Raw genomic sequence first — 16318 nt, 5'->3', positions numbered from 1 at the left:
ATGTCTAGATATGGTATCCTAGGGAAATTGCCAGAGATAGGTATAAAGTATATCTATTTTATCATTATTTATTATACTAAAAATTAATCTATAAAGGAAAACAATCTAAATAATGGAATATAGAGGTTTATATTACTAATCAGTATTTTATTAAAATGTAATTATTAAAATATTTAATGTACTATAATGTATGGGTTATTGACCAAAGTATGTTGTACAGCCAGTCGTATTAAAATATTAATGATGAAGGAAATGCAGGAAATGTTTTTAATGAAAGATTATAAAAAATTATATATACTGCAATCCAAATTTTGTTTTAACACTACATTCTGAAATAATAACAATAATTGCCAGTATTCCTTGAATCTTTCATATGTCAGTCACTATTCTATGTAATTAAGTCTTGTCCTCAGAACAACCTGTGAGGTAGTTAGTATTATCCCCTTTTTAAAAGTTTTTATAAAAGACTTACAAAATGGAGATAGTTTAATTGTCAGTAATGTAAATACTAACAAATATATTAAATATGGGTGATAGGATTGGGTGGGCCTTCTCTAATATTTCTAATTTCGATACTTTACATATTTTTTCCAGATAACATGTTTTTTGTAATGGTTCATGCTGTTTTAGAAGATCAAGCTGTTATAGCAATATCTTATTTCCTTATATATATACAGTCCTTTACAAATATGCACTGTTTTTTATTGTTTTCCTTACAGAATGTTTCATCCATTTGTGGACCAAAAGATGGAGTTGTTTTTTATTTTTACAAAGATAATGTTAATGATCTGATACTACTACAGATATTCACGGGATGAAGATTCATGGACTTGTCTTTTGGTTGGACTGTCACTCATTTCTGAAAGTTTCTTCAGCCACAATTTCTATTTGAAAATTCAAGTACCAAAGGATATCAGGTTTAGAATGGTATAATGATGTATTCTGTCTGAGGACTGCAAATTTCATAGAGACCACAGTTGGATTCCAGTGATACTCTCCAATCAAAGTGATTTGATAAACCTAATTTTGAAGCATTTTATATTTATAAACGACATCAAGAAATGGGAGAAAAAAATGGTAGGTTGAAGAACACATTGTTACTCTTTAAAAGTATATAGACAACGTAAGCTGATGTGGAATTGTCAAGGTTTTGCATTGCAAGGAACTTTTCTAAATTAGAGGGAATTAAGGGTTTATTCTCATATAGCCACCAATTTTGACTGTCTTTATCATTAAATGTGAAAAAAATTGACTGTTTTTTGAAAACCTTTTTTTTCTTCTTTTTTTTTTGAGATGGAGTCTCGCTCTGTCACCCAGCCTGTAGTGCAGTGGCGCAATCTCGGCTCACTGCAACCTCTGCCTCCCAGGATCAAGTGATTCTCCTGCCTCCACCTCCTGAGTAGCTGGGATTACAGGTGCATGCCACCATGCCTAGCTAATTTTTTCTATTTTTAGTAGAGACGGGGTTTCACCATTTTGGTCAGGCTGCTCTCGAACTCCTGACCTCATGATCCGCCTGCCTTGGCCTCCCAAAGTGCTAGGAGTACAGGCGTGAGCAAGATATACTTTTAGTGTTACAGAAAAATTGAGAGGATTGCAGAGTTTCAGTAACCTAGTACCCAGGTTTATCTGTGATTAACATTTTACATTTGGATGCTACATTTGTTACAATTAATGAACCAATATTGGCACATTATTATTAACTGAAGTCCATAGTGTATTCACCTTAGTTTTTACCTAATGTCTTTTTCCATTTCAAGATCCCATCCAGGACACCACATTACATTTACTTGTCGTGTCTGCTTAGGCTCCTCCTAGCTATGATAGTTTGTCAGACTTTTCTTGTTTTTGATTTTTTGGGGATTTTGTATCTGAATATTTTGTAAGATGCCCCTCTGTTGGAATTATTGTCTGATATTTTTCCATAATTTGACTGGAGTTATGGGTTTTGGGGAGTGTGATCTCAGAGGTAAAATGTCATTTTCATCACATCATATCAAGAGAACGTGCTGTCAGCATGATTTCTCAGAGTTGATATTGAGCTTGATTAACGGAGCTTGAGCTGGCTAACGTAGGTGGTGGTCTCAAATTTCTCCACTGTAAAGTTGCTCTTTTTCTCCTGTTCCCTGCTATACTCTTTAGAAATAAATCACTATAGGCAGCCCACACTTAAGGAGTAGGGATTTTTGCCCTCCCTCCTTAAGTGTGGAATATCTACATTAATTATATTTGGAATATTTCTGCAGGGGAGATTTATCTCTATCTCTTCTTCCCCATTTATTTATTCAGTTAATCATTTATATCAGCATGGACTCATGGCTATTTATTTTATACTTTGAGTTACAAGTCAGTACTACTTTATTTATTTTGTTTTTCAAACTGTCCCTGGTTAGGCTATTGGGAGCTCTTTTAGTTGGCTCTTTTTTTGTTGTTTTTTTTTAGATGAAGTCTCACTCTGTTGCCCAGGCTCGTGTGCAGTGGCGCCAATCTTGGCTCACTGCAACCTGTGCTTCCCGGGTTCAAACCGTTCTCTTGCCTCAGCCTCCTGAGTAGCTGGGATTACAGGTGTGTGCCACCACGCCCAGCTAATTTTTGTATTTTTAGTAGAGACAGGGTTTCACCATATTGGCCAGGCTGGTCTCGAACTCCTACCTCAAGTGATCCACCCGCCTCAGCCTCCCAAAGCACTGCAATTACAGGCGTGAACCACCATGCCTTGCTCGGTTGGCTCTTGTTTCCCTTTGATATACCCTCATCAGTGTAGGTATTTTTTATTTGTCTTTGTTTTATAGCACTTCCTTAATTTTTTTTGGCACTCAAAGATTGCTCTAGATTCATCTTGTGTATTTCTTGCCCATCTTAGAGTCAGCCATTTCTTGAATAACCTGTCGATATTTTTATTGGAAAAAGGTATTAGAAACCAAGATCTAGATGATAGGTGTGTTTATTGTTACTGGAGTGACCTTGTTTATAGGCCCTTTCAGCTGGCAGAGCAAGGAAGTGTGTGTATATATATATGTATATATACACACACACACACTAACATATATACATAGCTCATGGCTATAAATATTTCTATATGTAACTGTTTGTATCTGCCTTAAGCTAAACATGAAATTATGCTGATGTTTCCAACTCTGTTACCACATGAATCATTCTAGTCTCCTCTCCTTATCTGTATGCTCCCACTCCAGTAGTAAAAAACTTAGTTCCCATCACCCACCATCCATTTACTTAATCGTTCAGTTCCAGTATACATACCTTGGCTGGGCACCGTGGCTTATGCCTATAATCCCAGCACTTTGAAAGGCTGAAGCCAGGAGTTAGACCAGCCTGGTAAACATGGCAAAATCCTGTCTCTACTAAAAAAAAAAAAAATAATAGTAATACTAAGTGACACACGCCTATGTATAATCTGAGCTATTCCAGAGGCTGAAACATGACGATTGCTTGAACCCAGGAGGCAGACGTTGCAGTGAGCTGAGATCATGCCACCGTATTCCAGACTGGGTGACAGAGCAAGACTATCTTAAAAAAAAAAAAAAAAGAATTTTAACCCATCCTCAGGTGGGAAAATACTTTATCAACTAGAGTACAGTAAGTAAGTATGTGCAGTTACTTTTGCCTTTATTTTTACAGACTCCACTCATTTCCAAGGTTACTTAGATCAATACCTTTTCCACCCAGCCCTTGGTGAAGTTGTTTATATGTTTGTAATACAGTTAGATTCTCTTCATAGTCTGCATTCCTTATTGAGATCTGTGACATCCTAAATTATTTTTAAAATTTGTGTACGTTAAAGTTCATTGTTTACTCTTTAAAATTCTGTGGGTTTTTACAACTGCGTAATATCGTACATCTATAATTATAGTATCATACTCAATAGTTTGAGTGCCTTTAACATAGTTGTAATGTGTGGATTGTTATGCAGATCATAGTACTGATTTCACCAGGCTGTGATCTAAGCCAGTGGTTCTCAATTTTTTTTTGGTCTCAGGATGACTTTATACTCTTTAGAGTATTTAAAACCCCAAAGAGCTTTTGTTTATGTGGGTAACATGTGTTGATACTTACTATAATAGAAATTGAAACTGAAAAGTTTCAAAAAATATTGTCTCATTTTTAAAAAATAATAAATCCAGCATGTTGAAAATATAAATAAAAACTATTTTCTAAAGCAAAAATATTAGTGAGAAGGATAACATTGTCTTACATTGTTAGAAATATCTTTAATAACTGGCTTGTTAGATTCTCATATCTGCTTCTACATTCAGTCTACTGTGACACTTCCTTTGGTTAAAATGAATAAAAGACAAGCTTCACACAGACAAGAAGCTGAAGAAGGAAGAGTATTTTAATAGCCTTTCATCTAATTGTGGATATTTTTCTTTGTTGACTCTGAAACCTAACAGGTAGTCATTCCTTAAAGGTTAGTTGCAGTGTGGAATCTGACGTATCATTGAGTTTTTTTACACTGTTACATTAAAATCCATTGGTCTATCTTGCACTTTGAGTAGGTCTTTTACCATATATGATTTTACATCATGTATTGACTACTTGTAAAATATTGGTTCAGGGAATTATGCAGATCTTCCAAATGTTGACACATTTAATCATATAATTTTAAAATCACATTTGTTATTATTGCTACTGATCTCATTTTAAAAGTGGTTAACTCTTCAGAAACTTTCAGGTTTGCCATGGCAGATACAGGGTTTTCAAAATTCTCATTTTCGTCCTGTAGCTTGAATTTTATCATTAGCAACAAATATTGTTAGTTTTGTCCTTCAAGTGATAGGCTGACTTTGCTCATATGCCAGACCCCCAAGTCTGGAAAACTATAGTTTTATCAGTGGTTCTTTTAAGTAAAAATGGTTTTCATTTAAAAACAAAAAACAAAAAACCAGGTAGTTTAGCTTATAAGTTAAACAATCCCACTAGTATTTTTTCTTGAGACAGCCGTTATACTATAATGGCTATGCAAATGATTGTAATCATTTCTGTTGTTTCATTAAAGATATACTTAGATGAAATTGGTGGTGAAGATCACAATGACTTACTGATAGTTTGATGCCACTACCTTGATTCATGCTGAGACACTAGCAATTTTACTCACAAGTGCCTTTGTACTATCAGATGATGTCAATACAATAAAAACAGCAAATGTCCTAATACTATTTTTTAAATAGTTTGTCCTTGTTTATTCTCTGAAATAATTTGGGTAGTCCTAGGGGTCCACAGACCACATTTTGCTAATCACAGGCTCAAAGATACCTTAGAGTTCCTCTAGACCAATACCCTAAAGCCTGTTACTATATATGTTTCTGTGTACTGAGGTCATTAGTAATGTATTTGGTAAGTATTTCATAAATACTTGTCTAGCAAATGATTCAGATCAGTATTATTCATGATCATTGTCTGTTTACAAAGACTGTCTAAAGTGAGATTGGTAGACGTACTATAACTATACCATTTACTTGGCTTCCTTCATGACAAGGCTGCTACACTTCTTGCCTCATGGTTATAGTCTTGCAATGAATAGTCATAACTGGCTAAATAAAAAAGAGAGTTTGAACAGATAATGAAGTTATCAGATGGTATTCTTCATTTCTGGGGGCAAATACCAGCAATATTAGTATCCTGAATTGATCTTCAATTCAAGTACCTGCTCCAGTATTCCTTGTAAATATCTTCTAATAAAATATACTGAAATATTTACGGTTCTAGGTTATAATGCTGAGCATGCATACAGTGCACAAAGAAGTGAAGATCAGGAGCAAGAAACTAAAATTGCTTATATTGTAGTAACTGTGTCTACAGTCAAAATCAAAGTCACCCAGATGATTCTTGTGATACTCATTTAGTCTCCTTGTGCACAGAAGTTGTTAACTGGATCTATTAGTTTCATTTATCAGAAAGTTTGGTTACCTCTGATCAAGAAGGAAGACATGAGGAACAAGTGACATTTTAATGAGAATTAAACCTAGCAATATGAGATAATAAGGATGTCATAAGGAAAAACATATTTATTTAAAACCCAGAGCAAATAAATATGAATTGCTTAGTTAACATTCATTTATTGTAGAAGCAGATTCAGTATTTTCTTTGATTGGCTTTGTTTTTTTAAATTGTATTACCAATGTCCTTTTTATTAATCAGTTCCAAGATTGAGCATTTACTCTGTTTACTTTTTAAATAACTCATTTTAAGTATTTCCTACCAGAATAATTTAGTATTGGCATTTCTAAGACTTTTTTTTTTTTTTTTTGTGAGAGTTTTGCTCTGTTACCCAGGCTGGAGTGCAGTGGCACGATCTCAGCCCACTGCAACCTCTGCCTCCTAGGTTCAAGCAGTTCTCATGCCTCATCCTCCCAAGTAGCTGGGACTACAGGCATATGCCACTATGCCCAGCTAACTTTTTTGTGTTTTTGGTAGAGATGGGGTGTCACCGTGTTGGCCGGGCATGTCTCAAACTCCTGGCCTCAAGTGATCTGCCTGCCTCAGCCTCCCAAAGCGCTGGGATTACAGGCATGAGCCACCACACCTGCCTCTGAGACAATTTTAAATGAAAAAAAAAAAAAAAATTCATTGAGTCCTGATTGCTGTCTTCATCACTGCTTTTTTTTCAGAACAGGACAGAATTATATGTGATTCCAGAATGCTTTAATGTTACCAAAGGCTATTTTTAAATACTTCCAAAAAACTTCAAAATACTTTAAAATACATCTCAGTGTCCACCTCTAATAAAGATAAATCCCTAGTAAGGGGTATTGACTCATATCTGTGAAGGGAAATGTAACAATAATCTATGAAGTGCTTTGAAAAATAATTTTGCCTAAAAGTGATTTTTGTTAATTATCAGTGAAAAACTTAATGATTTTAGGCACCCTGAGAAAGCCCTGCTTTACAAAAATATTTTTCTCATTGAGCTGATTGTTCTCTAAAATTCCACAATGAAAGATTAATCCCTTTTGCTCACTGCAGCCAAGAACTCCTGGGCTCAAGCAATCCTCTCGCCTCAGCCTTCTGAGTAGCTTGGACCACAGGCATGTACCACCTCACCTGGCTGATTTTTTTATAGAGATGAGGTCTTGCTATGTTACCCATGCTGGTCTTGAACTCTTGGCCTCAAGTGATTCTCCTTTCTCAGTCTCCTAAAGTGCTGGGATTACAGGCCTGAGACACTGTGCCCAGTTTATTTCCATTTTATAGATGTGGTCACACAGTTAATAAGTGGGTCAGAACTAGTATTCAGACCCAACTACACTTGAACTCCAAAGCCTAGGTTGTTAATCACCACTCTTCTTTCCTTGGCTTCTGAGATACTGCTTTCCTGGGTTTCTCTTCCACCTCAGTCTCTATAGTTCCTTTTCCTTGTATTGTTCATGTTCTACATAAGACCCTTCTTATTCTGTATGTTCTCCCTATGGAATTACGTCTACTCTATGGCATCAGCAAGTATTTGTATGTTAATGACTCCAATTTGTATTTCTGAACCAGATCTTACTCTAGAGCCTATGCATCCAGTTTGTTCAGAGAACCTCTTACTACTTGAATTTTTCACCTGTCCCTCTACCTTTATTCGTACCTTACTGAATAGCATTATTGTCCATATGATTGCCTGAGGCAAAAAGTGGAAATCATTCATGACTTCTCCCACTGCTACCTGAGTGATCTTTCTGGAAAACATAACTAATCACATCATAAGATCCATATACCTCTTGGCTAGCTTTCCATATAAAAGTTGCCTAGCATGGCACATAGGGCCTTCGTTGTCATGCCCCTACCTGCCTTTTAAGCACCAGTTCTCATCCATTTTGTCCTCTCACATTGCTCTTGTTTAAAATCTTGAAATCTTGTTTGAGCTGTGCTATGGGGAATTAGAAGTAAGCTTAGTCTTACGTAGTATACATCAGGCCAGAGTATTAGTAGGAAAACAACACCCCTCCAGAGGCCGCTGTGTTGGCAGCAGCACTAATTAGCCAAAGTCCCCTTTGGGAAAGGTGACTTTCTCAGCAGAAATTGAGACTTTGATACCTAAGCCCCTTATGCAAATTCTCCCTTCTTTGCCAAACTTGGAAGTTCTGGGTTTAACTTGTGTTAAGGAAAATGTATTTTTTGTAAGCCATCTGGACTGTCTACTCATTAATCCTCCCTGTGCCTACTCCAGTGACCTTTCTAAAATGTAATTATTACTATGTCTCTCCTTTGCTTAAGGCCCTATTCATTGATTTTAAATAATTTTATACATTGTAACATTGTATAAATGAATTATGCTTAGCATTTTAGGTATTTTTGTTACTTTTAAACATGATGTGAGATTTAGCTTTTGCCTACTTATAATTGTTTTTCTTATGTTTTCAAGTTTGAAAGGATTGTTTCTTCAGGAAAATTTCAAAGTATTAGCTTACTGGGCATCAGAAATGTTGGCTCATTTATGTAACTTTCTCTGTAAAACTTTAAACATTAATTTGCTTCATGCAATTAAATGTACAGAAGACTTTTTTTAAAAGCAATATTGTTGGACATTTAGTTATTTCAGCAGCCATTGAGTTGTCTCATTCTGAAACCACACTCAGTGGAGATTATATCCCTAAGACTTTTAAAAGTGTATGTATAATCTATACATATACCTCACAACCACTCTCCAGTGAAGTCTTTCTTCCGTTTTCTAGTCAAGAAAGTGTCACTAAAGTTTTCAATATATATTTTAAAAATTAACAGAAATGGGTGAGACACTTAGATCATATTGTTTCTAGCTCTTTGTAAGGAAACATTACTAAAATATTTTCCTCAAGGAAAATGATAGACCAGATGAGTCTTGATCTTATTTAGAAACCAAGTAGATTGTTCTATAACATGTTCCTTAGATAAATTACAGTATTTTTCTATTAGCTCTTAGGCTAGTCACTTATTTTAATTTTAGGCGATGCAAAAACTTTCTGGATGGAGCTAGAAGATGATGGAAAAGTGGACTTCATTTTTGAACAAGTACAAAATGTGCTGCAGTCACTGAAACAAAAGATCAAAGATGGTTCTGCCACCAATAAAGGTATGAAGCAATAAAAACTTTGAATATGTTTAATACTAAATATTTCTCTCTGGCAGTATAGTGTCATTCTATTTCTAATATTGCTGTTTGTAAAAGTAGGTGGATATAATTTGAATATATACTTTTGAATAATACCTACTGAATTTCTTTTTATCTCAAACTGCTTTTTCTCTTGTTTATCTTTTTTTTAGGGGAATGTTGCAAAAGTAACATAACATTTGACACTTACAGAAAAATATAACAAGGAAAAATTATTCCACATTCAGAGACAACTAGTATTTTCATATGTATGTGTAAAAGTACATATAACTTTATTTTGCCTGCTTTAAACAGAACACTCTGCCAGTCTTCTGAAAGCAAAATTTGTGTTCTACATAGGCAGTTAGTTAGTCATCCAAGTTTTTATTTTTTCTATTTGTTTGTTGTCAACCCTGGTTGGTTATAGAACGTAAGACTTTAAGATGGAATCGTCCTCAATCCATCAGGACATATGGTTTTGAAGCAAATTTTTCTCCAGATTATTTTTAATACTTTCTGGATGTTCTTATGACATTATTATTATGTGTTTATCCAAAAAAATTGGCACTGTTTTTCATTTTAATATTCCTTCTCAATCCTCCATAAGTCAGATAAATCTAGATTCTAATCCAGTTGTACTACTTCCTAGCTGAATGTCCTGAAATAAATAGCTTAACCTCTGAACCTCAGTTTCTTTTGTCTCTAATGCAGATAGTACTATTAACCTCTCAGGGAGTAGTGAAGATTAAATGAGATAAAATATGTAAATTGTTCAGCACAGTAGCTGGCACCATGAATAAAGGTAATGGTGATGCTATTTTTCTGTCTTTAACAGAATACATCCAAGCAATGATTCTAGTGAATGAAGCAACTATAATTAACAGTTCAACATCAGTAAAGGGTACGTACATCTCTATTCCCAATGTAGAGTATTCTCTGATATTTTCTTGCCATGAAGCAGGATAGCTTTAATAGGTCGGGCTAATTAAAGATAATTTAAAATAAAATCTAACATCCACATTTCTAAGTTACGTAAATCACAGTTTCCTCTGTTAAATGAAAAGTCCTACCCATCTAGAGACAGTAAATGCACATCCAACTAAGCATCCTAGGGAAAGAATTAACAAATGTGTGTCTTCTTTGGGGGGGAAAAATTTCTCTTTTAAAGAGGGCAAATAGAATTGTATCTTTAAATCACTGTATATCCGCTTTCTGTGAAGAACAATACTTGAAAGATATATTCTTGTGTAGATAAGATGGTGGGTAAATCTTTTATTTCTAGATTGCTTTTAGACCATCAGTCTTCCAAGCTCTAAATCAGTTTAGAAGGATCAAAGATAATATACTAAAGAAAAACTGTTTCTCTTCTCTCAAAACTTCTGACACCAAATGTGGGTTTTCCATGCCGTGCAATTCTCCAGTATTCTGTGGACGCCAATGGATGTTGTGTTCTAAAATTTAATTCAGTTCTGACACTTAGTGCTACCCAGAGTTAGCACAGATCCCACAGATTAAGGGCTCATTCCCACCAACTTGCTCCCACTTCAGACACTGGTCACAATCTCTGGGCCTCCTGTACTTCTGACTGACTTGGCTACAAATCAGAGGTTCCCACAACCCCCTCCTCAGATTCCATGATTTGCTATAATGGCTTATAGAACTCACAGAAGCACTTACGATTACCAGTTTATTATAAATGGTATTGTAAAGGATACAAATGAATAGCCAGGTGAAGAGGTACACAGGGCAAAGTCTGGAAGGGCCTGAGTACAGGAGCTTCTGTCCCTGTGGAGTTTTGGGGTGTACCACCCTCCCAGTATGTGGATGCATTCACCAGTCTGAAAGCTCTCTGAACCCTGTTGTTCAGGGGTTTTGTGGAGGTCTCATTACATAGGCATGATTCAGTCATCAGCCCATTGGTAATTTGCTTAATCTGCCTCTTTCTCTTCCCTGGATATGGGGGTGGAAAGGGTAGGGATGAAAGTGCCAACTCTTTAACCATGCCTTTGTCAGAAGTGCCTTGGTCTTTCTGACAACCAGCCCCCATTCTGAAGCTGTCTAGGGACACCTCACCTCTCAGTAGTCATTAGCATACAAAAGACGCTCTTACCCCTACTGGAGATTCCAAGGGTCTCAGAAGTTCTTATGTCAGGAACTGGGGACTAAGACAAATATTATAACAGAAGATGCTCCTCTCACACCTGTCACTTGAAATTAGAAGGGTTTTAGGAATTACGTCAGGAGCCAGGGCAGAAACCAAATATATATTTCTTATGATGTTACATTTTAACAGGATCAATCACCATTCCATAAATCTTAGTCTATCACACATTTGCTGAAGTTTTGAGGAAGTACAATATTTACTAGGTTTATATTAATGCTGTTAGATGTTGTCAATAAATTTTAATGATTTTTGTCTTTTATAATTTGGAGTCTTAAGGCTTTTAAATCTCAGAAAATATAGTCTAGCATCACCAGTCTATTTTAAGTAAACCATTTGGTATTCAAAAGTATCCTCAATTTCAGTAGCCATAGCTTTGGAAGAGTAGTTTCTTGAAGAAAACAGTCTTCCTTTCACAGTATCCTTCAGTAACCCTCAGAATTGTAGGGGAGGAAAAATTTTATCTCAGTGGCTGGGGGATAAGGGCTGTAACAAAAGATAAAAGACAGATTAACAGGAGAAGAGACATAAACAAATGTGTTAATTTTTTTTTCTTTTTTTTTGAGACGAAGTCTTGCTCTCTCGCCCAGGCTGGAGTACAGTGGTGGTATCTCGGCTCACTGCAACCACCGCCTCCTGGGTTCAAGCAATTCTTCTGCCTCAGCCTCCCAAGTAGCTGGGACTACAGGCTCTTGCCGCCACAGCTGGCTAATTTTTTTGTGTGTTTTAGTAGAGACAGGGTTTCACCATGTTGCCTAGACTGGTTGCGAACTCCTGAGCTCAGGCAAACTGCTTGCCTTGGCCTCCCAAAGTGCTGGAATTACCGGCATGAGCTACTGCGCCTGGCCAACTTTTAATTTTATATGCGGGAATTAGGAGGACCAGAGAGATCTTAGGGTGAATACAGGAGGATCTTTATTGAGTGCACTCAGACCCAGCAGACTTAACATACAAAAACTGGGCCCAGAACAAAGACAGCAGTTGACTTTTATATACAAGGGGGTGGGCTAGCCAGAAACAAGCTTACAGTGGCACGAAGCGTAGTGGCGCGAAAGCAATGATACAGAGGCAGAACAAAGATAGTTAATCAATTTGTGACAGGTTCATGACTCAGGATTACACATGACCATTGCTCTGCAGCCCAGATGTCTGTTATCTAGGTTTTTCTCTAGTGCCTAGCACAGCTTATTCCATGACCTTCACTATGGTGCCCAGGTGGCTGTAACTCAGGCCTGCTCAGACAGCTCATGACCTTCACTCCACTGTTTAGATAAAACAGAATACTTGAAGTTACTAGTTACAGAGAACAGGAATCTATACACTCATACCATAAGAGAAAGGAAAATTTGTTTTTCTCCTCCCTATGTTGAGGGAGTGCTGGGAGAGTCCCAGAGCACATTTCTTTGTGTCCTGGCTTCTTAGATAGTATTATCAAGACCTTTTCTGGGTCTGGGCTGTGCCTGTTGCTGTCTCTGGGATAAGTCGTCCTAAAATGGGAAAGCTTATTTCTCTTTCTTTTTAATTTTATTTTTCTTTCTTTCTTTAATTTCCTGCCTCACAGGAGCATCACAGAAAGAAGTGAATACCCAAAGCACTGGTGAGATTTGAGAGCACATTATACCACCCTAATAGGTGAAAAGGAGGGGCAGAGGAGCACTTCTGGAAGAACACATGACTTCAAAGATAAATGGGCCCTACAAGAATAAGTGGGAGATTTGTAAGAGTGTCTGAGTATAGTACTGACTGCCTCTGTTCTCTCTGATAAGATGAAGTCATTCCTGGTTGATGAAACTTCTGGGAGGGGATTTATGACAATTGAGTTCCTTTTTGGGAGGATCTATTTTTAGACAGATAAGGCAACTCCAGAGAAAGCCTTTTCCTATATTTGTTCATTCTCAGATGTCTTCAATTCAAAATAATTTTTATGCTACTATATCTCATCTGGACAATCCTTAACGAATTATATTTAGTTTTGCAAGGGAGAGGCTTTTAACCTCACTTGTTACCAAGAAAAATGGTAACAACTAATTCTAAAGATTTCTTTTCATTCTGAAGAAACTTTTTTCCACAAAAAGTCAGTTGGTTTTTGTGAAATGCTGAATATTATAATTTCGTATTTTTATATAGTTTGTCCCTTTGAGATGTAACAAATGCATCAATATAAGAGTATATTTATTTGCTAGTGGTGAAGTGTTTTTAAGTAAACAGTTGGGGAGAGTTATGTAATTGACATTGTTGGCAAATGTAAGGATTGAAAACCTTTGGTAATAAAGTTTCATGTGGGCTGGATGCAGTGGCTCAGGCCTGTGATCCAAGCACTTTAGGAGGCCGAGGTGGGAGGATCACTTTGGCTCAGGAGTTTGAGACCAACCTGGGCAACACAATGAGACCTCATCTCTACAGATAATAAAAAAAAAAAATTAGCTGGCTGTGGTGATATGTATGTGTGGTCCCAGGTACTCAAGAGGCTGCGATAGGATCGCTTGAGCCCAGGAAATCAAATCTGCAGTGAGCTGGGATCACACTACTGCATTCCAGCCTTCCACCCTAGGCAAAAGAGTGAGACCCTGTCTTTTAAAAAAAAAAAAAAAGTTTCATGCTAGCATTTATTTTAAAAAGAATGTTGAGAATGAGAGAAACAAAAGAACTTTGTGTTGAGGTCAAAACAAGCTGTCCTGGATCCAACCTACACTCCCCAGGCTGTCATCAAACTGCTAATTATGTTTATTTTTCTTGATGATGTGTAACTGTCAGTATTTCCTCTGTCTCCATATGAAGGATTGGATAGTATTTTCTTGAGAGAAATTATTTACCTTTCCTCTTTTATCTAATGACTAAATCTCCATGGTTTTGAGTAAATCCTATTTCCAACTATGCTTATATACATTTATTTTGCTCATATTTGTTAATATAGGTTTATGTAACTCATGCAAATAAATTAGCTGGAGGAAAAGTCAAACTCTTAATTCGTAAAATTGATTTCTAATCAGTTACAGCTGTGAACCTAAAATAATCAAAAGGGTCAGAATCTAATTTTTTTTTTTTTTTTTTTTTTTTGAGATGAAGTCTTGTACTTGTCCTCCAGGCTGGAGTGCAGTGGCACAATCTTGGCTCACTGCAACCTTCGCCTCCCGGGTTCAAGCGATTCTCCTGCCTCAGCCTCCTGAGTAGCTGGGATTACAGGCGCCTGCCACCACACCAGGCTAATTTTTGTATTTTTAGTGGAGACAGAGTTTCACCATGTTGGCCAGGCTGGTCTCGAACTCCTGACCTCAGGTGATCCGCCCGCCTCAGCCTCCCAAAGTGCTGAGATTACAGGTGTGAACCACCATGCCCAGCCCAGAATCTAATTTTGAGAGAGTTTATTCAGGTGCAAAGCGTAAGGGTAGCCATCTGAGGACTGGTGCTATACCAAAGAATGGTGATAAATGCTTCTGGTGTGGGGAGAAATGAGGATTATTTATATAGGCAAAACAGAGGTGTTGAACAGGATTACCGCATTTTTGTGCAAAGGATAACATACAGATATTTGATTGGCTACTTTTGATTACACTCTAAGCGGGTTGTCCAACATGCTGTTGTAAACAGGTAACGGTCACAAGGGTCTCTTTCTCCATATCATTTAGACTAAGTCTGAATAAAGAATAGGGAGTCTTAGCTAGGCATGGTGTCTCAGGCTTGTAATCCCAGAACTTTGGAAGGCTGAGGTGGCAGGATCACTTGAGTCCAGGAGTTCAAGACCAGGCAACACAGTGAGATTCTGCCTCTACAAAACAATTTTAAAAATTAGTCGGGTGTGGAGTTACCCATGATCACATCAATGTACTGCAGCTTGGGTGACAGAGCAAGACCTTGTGTCTTTAAAAAAAAAAAAAATGAATAGGGAGTCTAGTTAATGTGTAACATCTCAACACAGAAGTCAGAAAGCAATGATCATGCACCAAAGAAAAAAATAATCATGTTACATGAGTCATCTTTCAGGGCTTAACTTTTCCCTTTGGCATAATAAATTTGGAAGGTCCTAAATTTTTATTTTATTTTTACATAGCTCTCTTCAACTATCAAATTTTTATTTATTCATTTATTTTAGAGATGGGGTCTTTCTCTGTCGCTCAGGCTGGAGTGCAGTGGTGCAAGTATAGCTCACTGCAGCCTACAACTCCTGGGCTTAAGCAGTGCTCCCACCTCAGTTCCCAAATAGCTAGAACTACGGGCATGCGCAACCACGCCTGGCTAACTTTTTTTTTTTTTTTTTTTTTCTTGTAGAGACAGAGCCTTATTCTGTTGCTCAGGGGGCCCTTGAACTCCTGGCCTCAAGTAATCCTCCCATTTCATCCTTCCAAAGTGCTGGGATTACAGGCATGAACCTTGTGCTTGGCTCAGCTATCAGATTTTAAACCTTTCTTTACTTGGAAAATTAAAGAGATATTTTTCAGTTAGCCACGGAGCAACCTTGAAATACAATATCCTTTTATTAAATTTTTTTTGAGGGGGAAAGTAAGTTATAATTTTTTTATTAGAAAATAAATATAGTGGGCCAGGCACAGTGGCTCATGCCTGTAATCCCAGCCCTTTGGGAGGCCCAGGTGGGCAGATCACTTGAGGACAGGAGTTCAAGATCAGCTTGACCAACATGATAAAACCCTGTCTCTACTGAAACTACAAAAATTAGCTGGGTGTGGTTTTGCACGCCTGTAATGCCAACTACTGGAGAGGCTGAGGCAGGAGAATCATTTGAACCTAGGAGGTGAAGGGTGCAGTGAGCCAAGATCACACCACTGCCTTCCACCCTGGGCAACAGAGTGAATGAGACTCTGTCTCAAAAAAAAGAAGAAATGTGAAAACTAGATCAAAAGAGATACCCAGATGCTTCATCCCCTCGCCAAAGTAGTTGTAGAGCAATAGGAAAACAAAAGGTACATAAATTTTTCATTTTCTGACTTTTATAGAGCCTTTAAGAATTATGTGATTTCTCTATAAAATGCATGCAGAAGCAGGGATACTCAATGTCCACCTTAAAGATTGGTTAAGCTTCAAATCAAGTTCAGGCCAAACTAGAGTTTCTACAGTAGAAATGTTTTCTGTCC

At 37.0% G+C, this 16318-nt stretch overlaps 1 protein-coding gene across 3 annotated transcripts in view; it reads left to right on the top strand.

The window, feature by feature from the left end:
* The window catches only part of LOC105490704 (SET domain bifurcated histone lysine methyltransferase 2), a 54390-nt gene that overhangs the window by 4969 nt on the left and 33103 nt on the right, over nt 1-16318 (top strand). For all 3 annotated transcript variants that reach the window (XM_024795712.2, XM_024795713.2, XM_011756580.3), the window contains exons 3-6: nt 720-1077; nt 8927-9052; nt 9906-9971; nt 12793-12828. In XM_024795712.2, coding sequence (XP_024651480.2) covers nt 1062-1077; nt 8927-9052; nt 9906-9971; nt 12793-12828 — 244 coding nt within the window. In that variant the 5' untranslated portion in view covers nt 720-1061. The remainder of the gene's footprint in view (nt 1-719; nt 1078-8926; nt 9053-9905; nt 9972-12792; nt 12829-16318) is intronic.

Source organism: Macaca nemestrina, chromosome 16 (assembly GCF_043159975.1).
Source record: "Macaca nemestrina isolate mMacNem1 chromosome 16, mMacNem.hap1, whole genome shotgun sequence".
Classification (NCBI taxonomy): domain Eukaryota; kingdom Metazoa; phylum Chordata; class Mammalia; order Primates; family Cercopithecidae; genus Macaca; species Macaca nemestrina.
The sequence above is the reverse complement of the archived record's forward strand: the minus strand, read 5'-3'. Positions and strand labels throughout refer to the sequence as shown.